General features: G+C 44.4%; 1 protein-coding gene across 3 annotated transcripts in view; it reads left to right on the top strand.

Annotated features, from left to right (window-relative positions):
- The window catches only part of Itsn2 (intersectin 2), a 131,689-nt gene that overhangs the window by 111,062 nt on the left and 4,876 nt on the right, over positions 1–15,751 (top strand). For all 3 annotated transcript variants that reach the window (XM_047523601.1, XM_047523600.1, XM_047523602.1), the window contains 8 exons: positions 6,000–6,121; positions 8,761–8,867; positions 9,691–9,874; positions 12,268–12,366; positions 13,156–13,323; positions 13,754–13,969; positions 14,473–14,594; positions 15,338–15,420. In XM_047523601.1, the coding sequence (XP_047379557.1) occupies positions 6,000–6,121; positions 8,761–8,867; positions 9,691–9,874; positions 12,268–12,366; positions 13,156–13,323; positions 13,754–13,969; positions 14,473–14,594; positions 15,338–15,420 (1,101 nt within the window). The remainder of the gene's footprint in view (positions 1–5,999; positions 6,122–8,760; positions 8,868–9,690; positions 9,875–12,267; positions 12,367–13,155; positions 13,324–13,753; positions 13,970–14,472; positions 14,595–15,337; positions 15,421–15,751) is intronic.

The raw sequence follows: 15,751 nt of genomic DNA on the forward strand, positions 1-15,751 counted from the left end.
CGAGGTGTGCAGCCACTCTGATAGCTGTTCCTGTGGGATTATTCTGGTTTTTCTTTTCTATTTAAGCATTTTTTTTTCCTCCTTGGCATTCTGTAGTTTAAGTATGGATTTATTATTGTTTTTCTAAGCAGAAATCACTGTTCTTCCTTTAGGGAATTAGAAGGAGTTATATCATCAATTCTAGAAAAGTCTCAGCCATAATAATCTCAATATTACCTCTCTGCTTTCTTTTATCCTGCCCTCTATCAGATGTATGTGTTGGGTCACATCCGTCTGTGTCTTGTAAACTCCATTTTATGTTTTCCATCTCTTTCTTTCTGGGCTGCCTTCACACTCCTTTCTTTAGACTGTTTTCAGAGTTATTAATTCTTTCCTCAGATGTGTCCAGGACAATATTTGTTATTTTTGTTTCTTTTTCAAATCTGCCTATTCTTTTTTCATAGACTCTACTTATGGTTTGAAACTCTTCACATTGGTCTTGAGTTTATGTTAAACATATATATTTTACATCTCTATTTACATTTTGTTATGTTTTGGAAGTTCTAATCCTCTTTTTTTAATTTATAGTGGATTTGATCCTTTATTTTTTGTCATTTTTTTTCTTTGAGTCATCTTTAGGTTTTCTGTGGAAATGCTTGAAAACCAAAGTAGTGAGAGTGATCCTCCAAACCAATGGTACATTTTCTTTGACCAAGTACCCTCAGGGTATCACCAGCCAACGGCTGATTTTTATATTAATTCATCAGTTGAGGAATTCTTGAACTCCAGGATGTGTAAGCCCAGCGTTTCCTTCTTCACCCAACAGAAGCAGAAAGCTTTCTTAACCATTTCACTGTTCTGTGGGAGGATCCTCAGTCTCCTACCAGAACCTCTTCTCATTGACCAAACCCAGGCAGAAGCCAACCAAACTGGAAGCCTAGAGAAAGTACCTGCAGGCTTGTCTTCCTTGCAGCCAGGCCAAAGCAGGCAAAGGGGAGAAGTGAATCTGGGAACAAATGAGACAAGAACAGTATTCTGACACTTAATAAATGTGGCCTGACCCCTGGTGGTCAGAGCACTGTGTCCGATATTATAGACCTGTGTTAGACAAAGTCCCCAACCTCTGGTGGGAAACCTGGATATACATACTGTAAAGATTAAGAACAATATGGGGCTGGGGTTGTGGCTCAGTGGTAGAACGTGCGCCTGGAACATGCAAGGTACTGGGCTCAATCCTCAGGACCACATAAAAAAAAAATTTATTTTTGTTTCTTTTTAAATCTGCCTTTTCTTTGTTCATAGACTCTACGTATGGTTTGAAACTCAAACCATAACTACAGCCTACAACTAAAAATATATATATATACATGTCCACCCACAACTGAAAAAAATATATACATAAAGAACAATGTGAGTTAGATTATGTGCATTTTAAAATGCAGAGACAAGGGCTAAAAGCATAGCTCAGTGGAGAGGGCGTGCTTAACTAGTGGGAAGCCCTGGGTTTAATTCCCAGCAACCCCCCGCAAAAAAAAAAAAAAAAAAAAAAAAAAAAATAGATCAAAAAGAAAAAAAAGAAAGATAAATGCCATGGAAACACAAAGGAGAACCAAGTCTAGGGGGACGGGAGAGGTGTCCCCAGAGTAGTATCCCTTCACCTACACCTCGGAGGTAGAGTAAGAAGCTGGTTCTATGTGGAGAGCCAGGCCATAGAGAGAGGAAGCAACAGAAGGAGAAACAGCAGGGCCACGGAAAGTGTGCACACCTATCAGGAGCACTCAGCCCCGGCCAGGCCGGTGAGGAGGTGGTGGGCTAGACCATGGAGCCCCGGAGCCCCGTGCTGAGTAGCACTTCTGTCTGCAACTAAATATTTTGTGAGGGAAGAAACATAAAAAATGTGGTGACTGGCTTTAGCTGCTCAACAGGAATTTAATGTGAGTCAAAAACACTGCCCCATATATAAATTTTAAATTTCCAGCAATCACATTTTTTAAAGTAAAAAGAAATAGATGAAATTACTTCCGATGTTTAATTAAATATACCCAAAATATTCCAATAAATAATTAATATATTACTTATGCAATATTTTACTCGTATTTGGAAACAAGTCTTCAAAATCCAGTGTGTGTTATACATCTGTAGCATGTCTCTTTGGGCTGGTGACATTTCAAGCATTCAGTAGTCACTTGTGGCTAATGGCTACTATATTTAACAGTACAGGTATAGAGATGGCAAAGGGGTATATTCTATCCATAAATCCCAAATTCCTCAGTTCCTCAAAAGATTTACCCACCCTCCCCTCAAAACAAGAGAGTTAGCAACTCTGAGTTCATCAAATTGAATACTTCTTTAGTGCAGGACTTGTCAGAGCCTGTTAGACTAATGTGCATTATGGCCCTAAGAGAGCAATATGTAGTCTGCCACATGGCCCAGATTCACTTGACCTTGCAGGACAGAAATAACCATATCCTACTCTGGTATTTACTGGTTTGTGGGGAGCAGAGAGCTGGGTGGCAGGCAGAGAGAAATGTAGAAGCAGGCACCAAGGAGAGGGGAGTCACAAAGACTGAGAAAGAAGAGACTCAGCCTCCCAAGAGTTGGCTCATCTGAGGCGCCAGTGCTGTGGGCAGGTAGAGATGGCGATAACCAGGAGGGGTCACTGAGCTGGGCAATGCTGAGGTCCTTGTTGTCTTCCTGAGAGCTGTGTCAAGAGTGAGGGGCAGGAGGCAGGATCAGAGAAGTGGCAGGGAGCACTGGAGACCCTTCTTGTGACTTTGTCAGTGAGACAGAAAAGAGGTGCTAGGGAGGGAGCAGGGTTGAAGGATGAGTGCTGTGTTTATTTTTAAATAATGGGCCGGGAGAAACATAACCCTGTTCACAGGGTAAGAAGGAAGCAGTGAAGAGTGCAGATTCGTTGTGAAGGGGAGGGAGGGTCCTGGAAGAGAGGGCCAGTTAGGATGCCGGAAGAGGAAGTATGGGGGCACTGCGTCTCTGCTTTCCCCCACAACTGTGACGCGAGGGCAGGTGAGCAGAGAACAGAAGTTTAAGAGCCCTTGTAATGAAATGCAAAGGGTCACTAGGCAAGTGGACAAGAGTTGTCCCCATGCGCATTGATGAACACGTTACATGTGTACCTTGTAATGATTCAGTACCTGAGGCTGTTCCCATTGTTCCAAGCTCTTATTCCAAAGAGGCCACTGTTAGTGAGTTTTAATATAAATCGCTCTTTCCCAGAGTATGATGCGCGCATCCATGGTGCATGAGGCATGGAATGCAAGAGTACCCGGTGGACCCATTTTATTTTAAAGGTTGTGTATTCATTGACTTTAAGAAACATAACAAGCACATTTAACTTCAAATATGAATTTAGAGAAAAATATTTTTAACCAAATGAGTAAATTTGGAGAAAAATATTAAGTAAGTAATAATAGAACTCAAATGTAAAACACAAATGACTGAAGTTTGTAAAACACTAGGTAAGAGCTGGGGTAATTTCAGAAACCATTTTTTTTTTCTTTTTCTTTTTTTTAATTTTTACAGACTGCATTTTGATTCATTGTGCACAAATGGGGTACATCATTTCGTTTCTCTGGTTGTGCACGATGTAGATTCACACCATTTGTGTAATCATACATGTACATAGGGTAACGGTGTCTGTCTCACTCCACCATTTTTCATACCCCGCCCCCTCCTCTCTCTCATTTCCCTCTACATAATCCAAAGTTCCTCCATTCTTCTCTCGCTCCGCCGCCCCCCACCCCCATTATATATCATCTTCCACTAATCAGGGAAAACATTCGGCCTTTGGTTTTGGGGACTGTTCTAATTGCTTCCCTCAGCCATGACCAGTGCCTGGTGGTGCCACAGGCGTCTGGCCTTGTGTCTGGCCTTGCTGCACAACAGCCCAGCTGTGCCAGTTAGCCTTCCCGATTCACCTCACTCAGTCACCCTCTGCAGATCTCCCTGACAAAACAGAATAAAACGCAGCCCCCCAAAACACTTGATTTTGAACATGACAGTGGCACTGTGACTTCTTGGTAGCACTACACATAACCTGCCATCTTCACATCCCCCACCCTGCCCAGCACACAGTGGGAGTAATTTTTTAAAAGCTGTTGTCCCCATCTGCAGAAAATAGAAAAGTTATCTTCTTTAGATCTGTAAACCCAAATCCATACAAAATATTATAAAAATTCAGAAGAAAGCAGAAAAAAGAAACTCCCTTTACAAACCAGTGTCAGGGCTGGGGTTGTGGCTCAGTGTAGAGCACTTGCCTGGCATGTGTGAGGCCCTGGGTTTGATACTCAGCACCACATATAAGTAAATACATAAAATAAAAGATCCATCGACAACTAACAAAATATTAAAAAAAAAAAAAAAAAAAAACAATGGCAGGTGAGAATGGAGCTCAGTGCTAGAATGCTAACCTGGCATGCATGAGGCCCTGGGTTCAATCCCCAGTGCCTCACACACTCACAAATCTGATCCTTACATGTTCTACTTCTGGGGCTTCCCTGTGAGGTCCCAAGGCCCTGCTTTAGGAACACTTCCCTGCCACCCTTCCCAATTGCCTCAACTACAAAAGATTATCCACACTTCATTTTGTCTGCCTGTCTCTCCTCTCTCTCTCTCTCTCTCTCTCTCTCTCTCTCTCTCGCTCTCGCTCTCGCTCTCGCTCTCGCTCTCGCTCTCGCTCTCTCGTGCGCGCGCGCATGCGCGCGCGGTTTTCTGAAACACACTACTTGCTGCCTTGTGTTGTAGCTTTCTGGATGCTGTTAGAAGAGAAAAATTCCTTAGACCAATGAAACTTAGTTTACTAGTGCAAAGAAATAAAAAAACAAAAACAATTTACGAGTTAGGTAGCTATCAGAACAGGTTCTGAGAAGTCCAACCAGTAATAGGATCTGACAGCATTTATAGAAAAATGGAAGCAAAGCATAGAAAACAACTAATTGGCTACAACTCCATCAAGTTGTCAATTGATCACTGCTTAACTACTTAGTCATTTATAGCTTATTAACTTAATTGACTACAGGACCTCCTGCAATCAACCAAAACTGAGTTACTGTGATTAAATTCTCTATTGGTTTGGTCTGTTGGATGCCCAGTTCAAACCGCGGACTCCCACATATTTTATTCCACCTATCTGCTTTTGCTTTTTGCCAGCAGAGAAGCTTCCTGAGATAGTCCTTGTATCACTGTGCACAGACCAGCCCTCAGCTACTTGATGAATGATTCTGAAATATGTCACTTCACAGTTTGACATCTAGTTCTGCTCCTGATGTGCCTATAAATTGATCCAAAGTGAATGCAGTACCTCTCACCCTGGTGTGAGACTGCTCAGGACTTCCCTCCCAGTCACTCATGGCTGTTCTGCAGTGTACCCACAGCTACGGTTCCTGTGTTCCTGTGGCTTAAGGCAGTGGTCTTGGAAATCTCCAGATCCTAACCTTAGAACATTCCTCTGAGAAATCTAGAGACGTGATTCTCAGACTTCTTTTTAATAGTAACTCAAAGTAAGAAATATATTTTATATCCCCAAATACATATATAATTGATAACTTTAATAATACTTAACAAAGCTGTGCACATGATAGTCTATTTAATTTTGTAATGCTAGCCTGACCAGTATTTTAAAAAAACTAAATTGATAATAATCCAATGATGGCTTATGATCTGCAATTTAGAAAACATTTCAATAATTTAAAAAATGTCTTGAGATGGTGAGAGTCTTCACAAACTCAGCATAGTTACCTCTTTGAGGTCTTTTCTAAAAATCCTTAATTCTGTCATTGCTACTTAGAAAAGAAACCAGGAGCACACTGAAATATCACAGATGTTGCTAATTTACGGCTTTGGCGCACTGAGTGGTAGGTCATTAACTCAAGCAGTCGATCAGTACTCTGCCTGTGTATGACACTCTTTCAAAAGGGTGTCAGCCTAGCATATTGCTGATAAATGACTATTTTCTACAAAGACAACTAAAATAATATTTTAAGCCCTACCCTGTCTTCCCACAGGGTGTGCTGATCTCCAAGCCCTGGACACAATGCAGCCAACCGAGAGGAAAAGACAGGGATATATTCATGAGTTGATTCAGACGGAAGAGCGGTACATGGATGATCTGCAGCTTGTTGTCGAGGTGAGGGGCTGTTGCCAGCTCAGGAGTGTCTGCTGTTTTCTGTGGGGGATGGCAGGTGTCATGCTCGGGCTGCCCCCACTCAGAAGCAGAGCAAGGCATCACATTTTGTTTTGTTCTGTAATGCTGGAGACTGAACTCGGGTCCTTGCTTATTCTAGGTATACACTCTACCAGTGAACTACATCCCCTTCCGACCTTTTTTAATTTTTATTTTGAATTCGGGTTTTCCTAAGTTGCCCAGCCTGACCTTGAACTTGCAATCCTCCTGCCTTGGCCTCCTGAATAGCTGGACCTCACTTTTGATGTGTGGATTCACAGAGAGGGGCAGGGACTTGCACAGCCTCAAAATGCTGTCTGTGCCAACTGGGTAGTGTTGAAGGACTGAAAGTCTAACGAGGGTATCCGCTCTCTTCCAGGCTTAGCTCATTCAGAGCAAAGAGAGAACAAGAGGGCACACAAATGCCATAGTTTGATGTGGTAGAGCCCATCAAGGAAAGACCAGGGTACAGAGCGGGTGTAAGGCTCCAAAGCAGACTTGACCTCACACTTTTACCTAACTATATTTACACTGCTGTTTTGACACCTAACATTTTCGTCAACTTTGGTATTTCCAGAGTAACTGCAAAGTGGTAGAGATGTTTACCTAATGTTCATTATCAATTTAGAAAAAATAAATAGGATCAAATTGTAAAATATATTCCAAATATATCTTTACTGTTGGTTTATATTTGTGTCTGTTAATGTTACCATTAACCTCCAAGTTGTCCTCATTAGAGACACTTTGCAATAGTTTATGTTGGATGGGAAAAAAAGACTTTTTGTTTCAATGGCTTTTTAGTTCCCAGTAAATGTTTCAAAGCCCTCAGGTGAGAAGATGTCTTAAATAAATTACTCAAAGAGGACATGTGCACCTCACAGGTGCAGCACACACCTGGCATGATCTTTGTTACAGAACAGAGCAGGCACAGCATCTGTCTGCATCTGCCTCCCAGCAAGGCCTGCTCCAGATCCATTTTCTACCCTTCCTGCATCTCATGCAGGTGCTCTGTGGGTGCTCTGTTCTTATGGAAGTTCCCAGAAGGCTTGACTATCTTATTCCCTCTGCTTCCCTCACCAGGCCAAGCACAGAACTGCTACATAAAGTGAAGAAACAAAGTGGCACAGAGGTGGGGTTGTGGCTTAGTGGTAGAGCACTTGCCTGGCATGTGTGAGGCACTGGGTTCAAGTCTCAGCATTGCATATAAATAAATAAAGGTCCATCAACAACTAAAATACTATTTTTTAAAAAATCCAAAGTGGCATAAAATAATTTGTTGATGAAAGCACAGCTAGAAATTAGAGCCGTTCCTGTCCTTAGTGGCAGCCTCGGAGCAGACTGTCTTTCTAGGGTCATTCTCTAGGAATATCCTGGCATCTTCAGTCTTTAGAGAGTGTCAGTTCATAGCATTTATATCTTAGTTCCGTGAATCCACTTTGAATTCAGTTCAGCAAATATTAACCAACCAGGTGCAAAGCACTATGCCAGAAAACAGAGATGAAAAAGAAAGTTCCTATGGCAAGGTATGTTGGGGTTAGGAGCCTACAGATTGTACAGTATGGCCCAAGTGTCAAGCGAGGTCAGCAGGGGCACATCTCACAGCCCTCTGAACCTCTGGAAGGAGTCTGCATTTCATCGCACCACCAGTAGGAGAGCCTTTGAGTGATTTCAGTAAGGATCCAGATAACCATCCTGTCCTTAAGACTTCTTTTAAAATATTTTTTTTAGTTGAGATGGACACAATACCTTTATTTTATTTATTTATTATTGTGTGGTGCTGGGGATCAAACCCAGTGCCTCACACATGCTAGGCAAGCGCTCTGTGACTGAGCTACAACCCCAGCCCATTTATGTCCTTAAGACTTTTAAAGTCATGTCCTAGGTATCAGAGTTGTTTAGTGGAAACTTGGACTTAGAATCAGAAAGAGTTGAATTTTTATTATAGCTGTTCCATGTTCTAGCTTTGTGACCTTGCTCAAATGACTTGATAAGCCTTTATTTCTTCCTGAGTCAACTGGGAATAATTAATACCCACTTCCCTTTACCTATATCATGTATGAAGTTCAGTGAGAACTGTATACATACCACACATGTGTGCACACACATCTGCATATTTGTACACATGGAATGCAGTAGGCGAGTAGTATTCCTTCCTCTCAGTCAGCCAACCTCTGTGATCCACACCTGCTTGGGGATCATTTGGGGGCCACACTCTGTTTCTCTGCTGAATTTCTCACAAACCATTCCCAAGAACTCTGGGATGCTCAGTCCAACAACAGTCATGCTTCCTCAGTTCTGCAAGGTCTTTCACTATGTAGACACCCTGTGTTGGGGCCTATTTAGCCTCCACAATGTCCCTGTGAGAAGGGTGGGAGAATCTCCAGTGGTAGTGGCTGTTACCAGATTCAGTCCTTAGAATCACCCTTGATAGAACCCAAATAGCAAAAAGTAGAGAAATTATGCAGTTTAAAATTTAACAGTCATAAATATGCTTATTTAGAATACCACAATCTCACTAGTTTGAATGTATGAAGACACTTTAATTCAGAGCACACATAGGGTGTGTCTCCACACTGAGGTTAACTTATATGTTTTGACCTTAGGTTTTTCAGAAACGGATGGCGGAGTCAGGCCTTCTCACTGAAGGAGAAATGACCTTGATATTTGTTAACTGGAAAGAGCTCATCATGTCCAACACGAAGCTGCTGAAGTGAGTCATGAGCATTCCGGTCACTGCCGCCACGTTGACCTTGTCGCGCATCCCCCTCTGCAGGGGCCACTTCACAAAGGAACCTTCAACTGTTTCTGCTCCCTCAGGCTTTAGAAAATGCCTGGTCACTGTAAAATACACAATCATTGAGGAAAGTCAAGAAATACAACAAAATATTTGATTACACAAAGAAGATTAAACCATTAAGCAAGCCATACATTAGTATGATTCCAAAATGTAATACTCGCTGTGGCAGGAGGACAGTGAGAGTCAGGGAGGAACTGCCACTCATGGCCCAGATGCAGTCACCCAGTCTGGCAGTGTCCTAAGTCCCCGTGTGAAATTCCCAGTGCTGGAGTCACTTGTCATCCTTTACACATGGGGCAGGGTGGGCAGTCAGGGCCTGGGCTCTGTCCCTGCTCTCCTCAGAGACACTGCTGTTCTCCCTCTACCCTAGCCTCTGCAGCTCCTGTGCCCTTTGTCCCCTTAAGGACTGTGGCAGTTCCCTTCATATGTTCAATTGAATTGGTTAGGATTTTTCAGAAGAAACTTCACTAAGAAATTAAAGTAAAACCAAATAGACCTAAGACACCCACATGTATAGACTTCATTTTTGTCTTTTCTTTCCCCCTGGTTAGCTTGGCCAGCAGAACTCTAAAGCTGCCCATGCTGCCTCCCCTTCCTGCTGTCCTTTCCCTCCCAGTGCCAGAGGTGTCCTAGGTAGCTCTCTGGGTGTCATTACCATTGGTCTCCCATGTCATTCAAACTTTAATTGCCAAGGACATTCACCAAGAAACAGAAGGTAAGAACATGTCATTTGCAGGGCCTTGCGGGTACGGAAAAAGACTGGGGGTGAGAAGATGCCAGTGCAGATGATTGGGGACATCCTGGCCGCCGAGCTCTCCCACATGCAGGCCTACATCCGGTTCTGCAGCTGTCAGCTTAATGGAGCAGCTTTGTTGCAGCAGAAGACAGACGAAGACTCAGACTTCAAAGAATTTTTAAAGGTAACTATCTGGGGCCTTGCAGATATCTTTGCTGGGATAGCAGGCAGGCCAGCCCCCTTCTGAACTGAAAACAGCAGTGTACATGGCCCCGTGGGAATCTCAGCAGTTGAGGACGGGGTCCCCCTCTGTTTCCAAAGAAAACACAAATATGGACCAAATTTTTTGATGGGTTTGTGTTTGTTGCCTTTCAGTAGACCTGATTTTTCTTGGCACTGGGACCATGGTTTTGCTTATTAAATAGCAGAGTGTTTTGTTTTTCAAGCAAACTTATTTATCAGCTATTTTCCCAAAGAAAGATTTATAAAGTTACTTTCTTAATTTTCAAATTGTATTTATATAGTAGTCATCTTATTCCTGAAGGAATATAAAGTAGCACACTAAAATGTGTGAAATGCAACAAGATCAAATAAAATTTAAGATAAGTAGTTAGCCAGGTATAGTGGCATGTGCCTGTAGTCCTAGCTACTCAAGAGGCTGATGTGGAATGATCACTTGAGCCCACAGGTGTGAGACCAACCCAGGTGACATAGTAAGACTGTGTCTCAAACAAAAGAAAATACAACAAAATAAATAGATAAACCAACTGGGACAAAAAGAAATAAGAGTAGGGTAGAAAGATACCAGGAATTATCATAATGCATAAAATGCATATCTATGATCCTGTACGTATACTAGAAGTGTGCATAGATGTCATTGAAGCTTCCAGAAACTGATGAGAAGAGGCAATAAAGATTGATTCAATGATGCCATGGTCATAAATTAAACACTAGATGTAATGCTAGGCCAGGCAGGGCAGCACACCTGTAACCCCAGTGACTTGGCAGGCGGATTGCAAGTTCAAGACCAGCCTCAGCAATTTAGCAAGACCCTTAGTAATTTAGTGAGACCTGTGTTAAAATAAAAGTAATAAAAGGGTTGGGGATGTAACTCAGTTTTAAAGCAACTCTGGGTTCAATCCCCAGTACCAAAGGGGTTGGGGAGCTAGACCTGTACTCAGAAAGAGAACACTATGTAGAATATAATGAGCCACCAACTTCCTTGAAACAATACAACAGTGAGCCTTGTACAGCTGGTTGCCAGACTAAAACCTCACATTTGGAAAAATTCTTTTCACTGATACTGTTCAGTAATATAAACTATTACTATACATGTTAAAAGGGTGAGGGAAATGGAAGCAAAATCTGTTTTCTTGCTTTTCTTTACACTTCTTTTTGGTTCTTTTTGTTCATGAAATACTGCATATTGGGATCTATTATAGCAATAACCAATATCCCAAAATGTTACTTTTTAAAACTCATAAAGAAGTAAAAAGTATGAAGATGCTTGTTCTAGCAGCACGTATAGATAGACATCTATCCAAAAACAAAGGAGGAGCAGTTTTAATGTCTGATAATGGGGAAATAATTAGGTAAATAATCATGAATATATTTTTCAGTCATTAAAAATGAATATTCTAGAGTACTAGCTACTCTCTTCAGGTACTGTGCTAGTACCAGGAATAGGAGCAAACAGGATATGGTCCTTGGCCTCCCAGCCTTCACAACCTGGGACAGAGACACCTGACTAGTGATGCCTCTACCTGCACTGCCCAATACAAATATAGTGTATGCTAAAGGTGGCCAGAGAAGAGTCACGGAAAGGAGGGAAGGCATCCCAGGGAGAACCTGGCCAAGGGGAAGCATGACCCAAGATTTAAGAGATGGGTGTGAATCAGCCACAAGAAGGGGCCACAGAAACAGTCTCAGCAAAATTCATGTTTTTGTCACCCAGCACACAGCAGGTACTCAATAAATGGAAGCAATTGTTTCAAATAAAGTAGAGATAGTGGACATGCCAGGGTGGGAAAGTCAAGAGCTGACAGAGATGGGAGTTAGTGACAACTCCAAGACATGCTCGGGGGTTGGTGGCCGCTGCATGTCAAAGAAGGATGACTTTCACAAGGGAAGATGACTTCCTGTGGGGTATGTTGAAACTCAAGTGCCTTTGGGACATCAGGTAAGGAGGAATGTCACATGCGAGGGTGGAGTGCCAGAGAATGTCTGGGTCACAGATGCTGGGCCTCTGGTAGTAGCTACAGTCAGGAGTGGGAAGGACATGAAGACCCAAAGGCCAGTGGGCCAGGAAGACAGCCCAGGGAGAGTAGTTCCAGAAGCAGAAGAGGACTGACCACACAGACTGCCAACAGCACGTGAGAAAGAGCCTGAAGCTGCCTCTGGGCTTGTTAGCACATGAGTTGAGGGATTCCAGCTGTTAACCTGTATGAATCACGTTGGTTCCCAAGTTTTTACAAGAAATTTGAAATCTGAAGGTGGTCAAAGCAGGGGTAGGGCCAGCGTTTCCTTTGTTTCAATTGGGGCAGTGATTTCCTCATAAGCCTCTCAATTGTTTTGCAGAAGCTGGCCTCAGACCCTCGGTGTAAAGGAATGCCCCTCTCCAGCTTCCTACTGAAGCCCATGCAGAGGATCACCCGATACCCGCTGCTCATCAAAAGTGTGAGTGTCACACTGGGCAGCCCAAATGTCTGCACAGGACCTGTAGAGATTCACAGCAGCCAGATACTCAGGGAGCTTCAAGTGTGCCAACCTAGACCTACAAGTCAGATTTGCCACCAAACTGTACAGAATAAGAACTTAGGGCTTTCAAACTTTTTTGCATTTGGTCTTATAAACAAAGGACTGTGGCTCATCTGACAACAGTACAAGAATCTAAACAGTAGTGGTCTGGTGGTGGGCCTCTAACTTCCAGAGGGACCCCACAAAGTCGTGCTCTGGTCTCTGTTTGCATGTAACATTAGTAGTTTAAAATCACTTCAGAATGGACTGAACACACATGCTCATGCTGCAACTTGATTGTATTTCTCCTGTGGCAGGGAAGTCGTTGCTTTCATCAGAATTTTCAAAGGATCCTTGACCCCCAAAATGTTATGAACCATTGCTCTTCAGCAAGTTAATACACTTGCAAAACTGCAGTCAATTAAGGTACATGACAAATTATGGGTGGATAGGCACCCTTTAACATATGGCCTATTACCAGACCTAGTCAGGGCCACAGATCTGCAGACTATCTGTCACCCCCTGTTCCACCACATTACCTGTCCCTGTATCCCTAAGGGCTGTGGACTATGAACTTCTCAGGGCAGAAGCCATGATCCTGTTGGCTCTGATATTTCCAGATACTAGGCCGGCCCCACCCACGTGAATAGTCAGTAACACTTAGTGGATCAGTGGTCAAGCGGGCGGCTGGGGGGTGGGTGAAAGGCACAGATTCCTGCTGTCTTCCAGATTCTGGAGAACACCCCAGAGAGTCATGTGGACCACTCCTCCCTGAAGCTGTCCCTTGAGCGGGCTGAGGAGCTTTGTTCTCAAGTGAACGAGGGAGTTCGGGAAAAGGAAAATTCAGACCGACTGGAGTGGATCCAGGCGCATGTCCAGTGTGAAGGTCTTGCAGAGGTGAGGCCCATGCTGCTCAGCCAATGCCACCTGGCAGATTCTGGGGGGACCCAGCTCCACGCCCTCCCTTAATATGCAAAGTACACACCTCCATTCTGCCTGTTCAGGCTCACCTCCTGCCTTCCTTCTTGGATTGTCATCTTCCTGTCTTTTAAGGAGAGACAATTTGAGTTTTGTTCTGAGTTCTTTGAATTCAGCTGGTAGAACCAGTATTCTGTGAGTGTAAATATGTATCCATATTTGTTGGACCAGCTAGGACTTGGAAGAGTAATCCATGTACAGATCTTTAGATTAGAGGCAATGATTCCAACTACGTTCTCACCTAGAAAATTCTACCACAGCACCCTCAGGCCCAGGTCATTGGTCTCTCAGGGATGCTGGTGTGGTTTGTGGGGGACTTATGAAATGCCTTTTTTTTTTTCTCTTCAAGCAACTTATTTTCAACTCCCTCACCAACTGCCTGGGGCCCCGGAAGCTCTTGCACAGTGGGAAATTATACAAGACCAAGAGCAATAAGGAGCTACACGGATTCCTCTTCAATGACTTTTTGCTTCTTACCTACATGGTCAAGCAGTTTGCTGTTTCCTCCGCCTCTGAGAAACTTTTCAGCTCCAAGTCCAATGCTCAGTTCAAAATGTACAAGACGGTGAGTGCTGCCCACCCAGCACAGCACCACAGTCCTAGAGAGGCCTTGCCTTCACCTCGAGGACCTGCCCTCGTAGCACTCTTCGCCTGTTTCAGGTGGCTCACTATTCTTTGGCCACTTCCCAGGGGAAGGAGCCCAGTGTGTTAGGTCTTCCTTGTCCACTGACAGCATCACTCCTGGCAATGTGACACCTGGTCCCAAATGTCCATACCAAGCATCAGGTCTCTATAAACCAAGCCCGACTCAGGGCAGGTGTCAGTGTGCAGAGGAGAGCCGGTGGCACTCGGAGCTCCTGTCCTCAGTGCAGCAGCACCTCATCCTCCTGGATGTTTACCTTTACAAAATGGAGGCCATTTATTTCTTCCTGGGTAAAAGACTTTAAACAACAGACTGACTCCTTTCTACTTCTCCACAAGACTCTTCAGAACAAACAGACTCTAGACGTAGGTGAGTGGAGCGGCTGGCCCATCTCATTGCATGTGTTTTGGCCCTAATTCTTTCAGCCCATTTTCCTGAATGAAGTCTTGGTGAAACTGCCCACAGACCCTTCCAGCGATGAGCCTGTCTTCCACATTTCTCACATTGACCGAGTCTACACCCTCCGAACAGACAACATTAACGAGAGGTCAGTCCTGACCCTGTGTGACCTGCCTTGAAACCTAGGAGAAAGCCCAGACATCTTCTGCCATGAACCCCTCTCCACCCATGCCCAAGTCCTAACTGTCCTCACTCTCTCCTAGTCCGTCCCCTCCACTCCAGTCCACAGTAGACCTTGGCTTAGATGCACCGAGTCATGGCTGCCTCCTAAAATGCCTCCTCACTTACTCCTCAAGAGCTTCCCAAGTGGCAGATCCAGGGCCTCAGTCTCCACTGAAATCCCATCAGGACTGCCCTTGGGTCATGGTCCATGGCCTTCACTGGCTTCTGAGGTCCTTCCTGTGCTGCTCCACCTCTGTCCCTCCCTGCACCCCACATCCCTCAGACCTGTACTCCCTGGCCCTGTCCACAGTCCACCGGTCAGCCTTCCCTCTGCGGAGCCCCGAGGCAGCTGCTTCTGAGGGCAAGCCAGCGCACTCTGCGCCCAGTTCTCTGGGTGGTAGCACATCATGCTGAGTTGTCATCGATGTGGTGAATTTTGTCTTCTAGGTCTGGGTCCCCAGCACCTTGCAAGGGTCTGGTGTTTTGTAAACAGCTAAGAACTCTTTGGAAATTCTCAATTCAATCTCAATTAGCAATCGAGTCTTCATCTGAACTATTATCAGGTGTACGATTGAAAACTTGGTAATGCTGAGATTAGCGAGAGAAGGGCGGGCCACGTCGTGGGGCCTCCAGGGAAGTCCCCATGGCTGTGCTCTGCTTCTCCTACAGGACGGCCTGGGTCCAGAAAATCAAGGCGGCCTCTGAGCAGTACATTGACACAGAGAAGAAGAAACGAGAGAAGGCTTATCAAGGTATCTGGTGGTGCCCTGGAGGGTTGGAACCAGTTGCCAGGGGCTATGGGCAGGGTGGGGTCTGGCCCTAGGGACACAGCTCTGTCCCTGCGGTGGTGGGTGACATGAGCTAGTAGAGCCCTGGCACCAGCCCCTCCCCTGCAGCTGTGCCAAGACTCCCTGAGCCCCACCACAGACATGGACACCTGCTGCCACTGGGCTTTCCTTCTCCTGAAGCGAAGTCTGTCCTTTTTCTTTCACCACTAGTTCTTCGCTCGAGTCTATTGGTGACTAACCTCACCCCTGTGGGATTCATTTGGCTCCACCTGACTCCACTTCCAGGGCCTGGTGT

This window comes from Sciurus carolinensis, chromosome 13, assembly GCF_902686445.1.
Source record: "Sciurus carolinensis chromosome 13, mSciCar1.2, whole genome shotgun sequence".
In the NCBI taxonomy this organism is placed as follows: domain Eukaryota; kingdom Metazoa; phylum Chordata; class Mammalia; order Rodentia; family Sciuridae; genus Sciurus; species Sciurus carolinensis.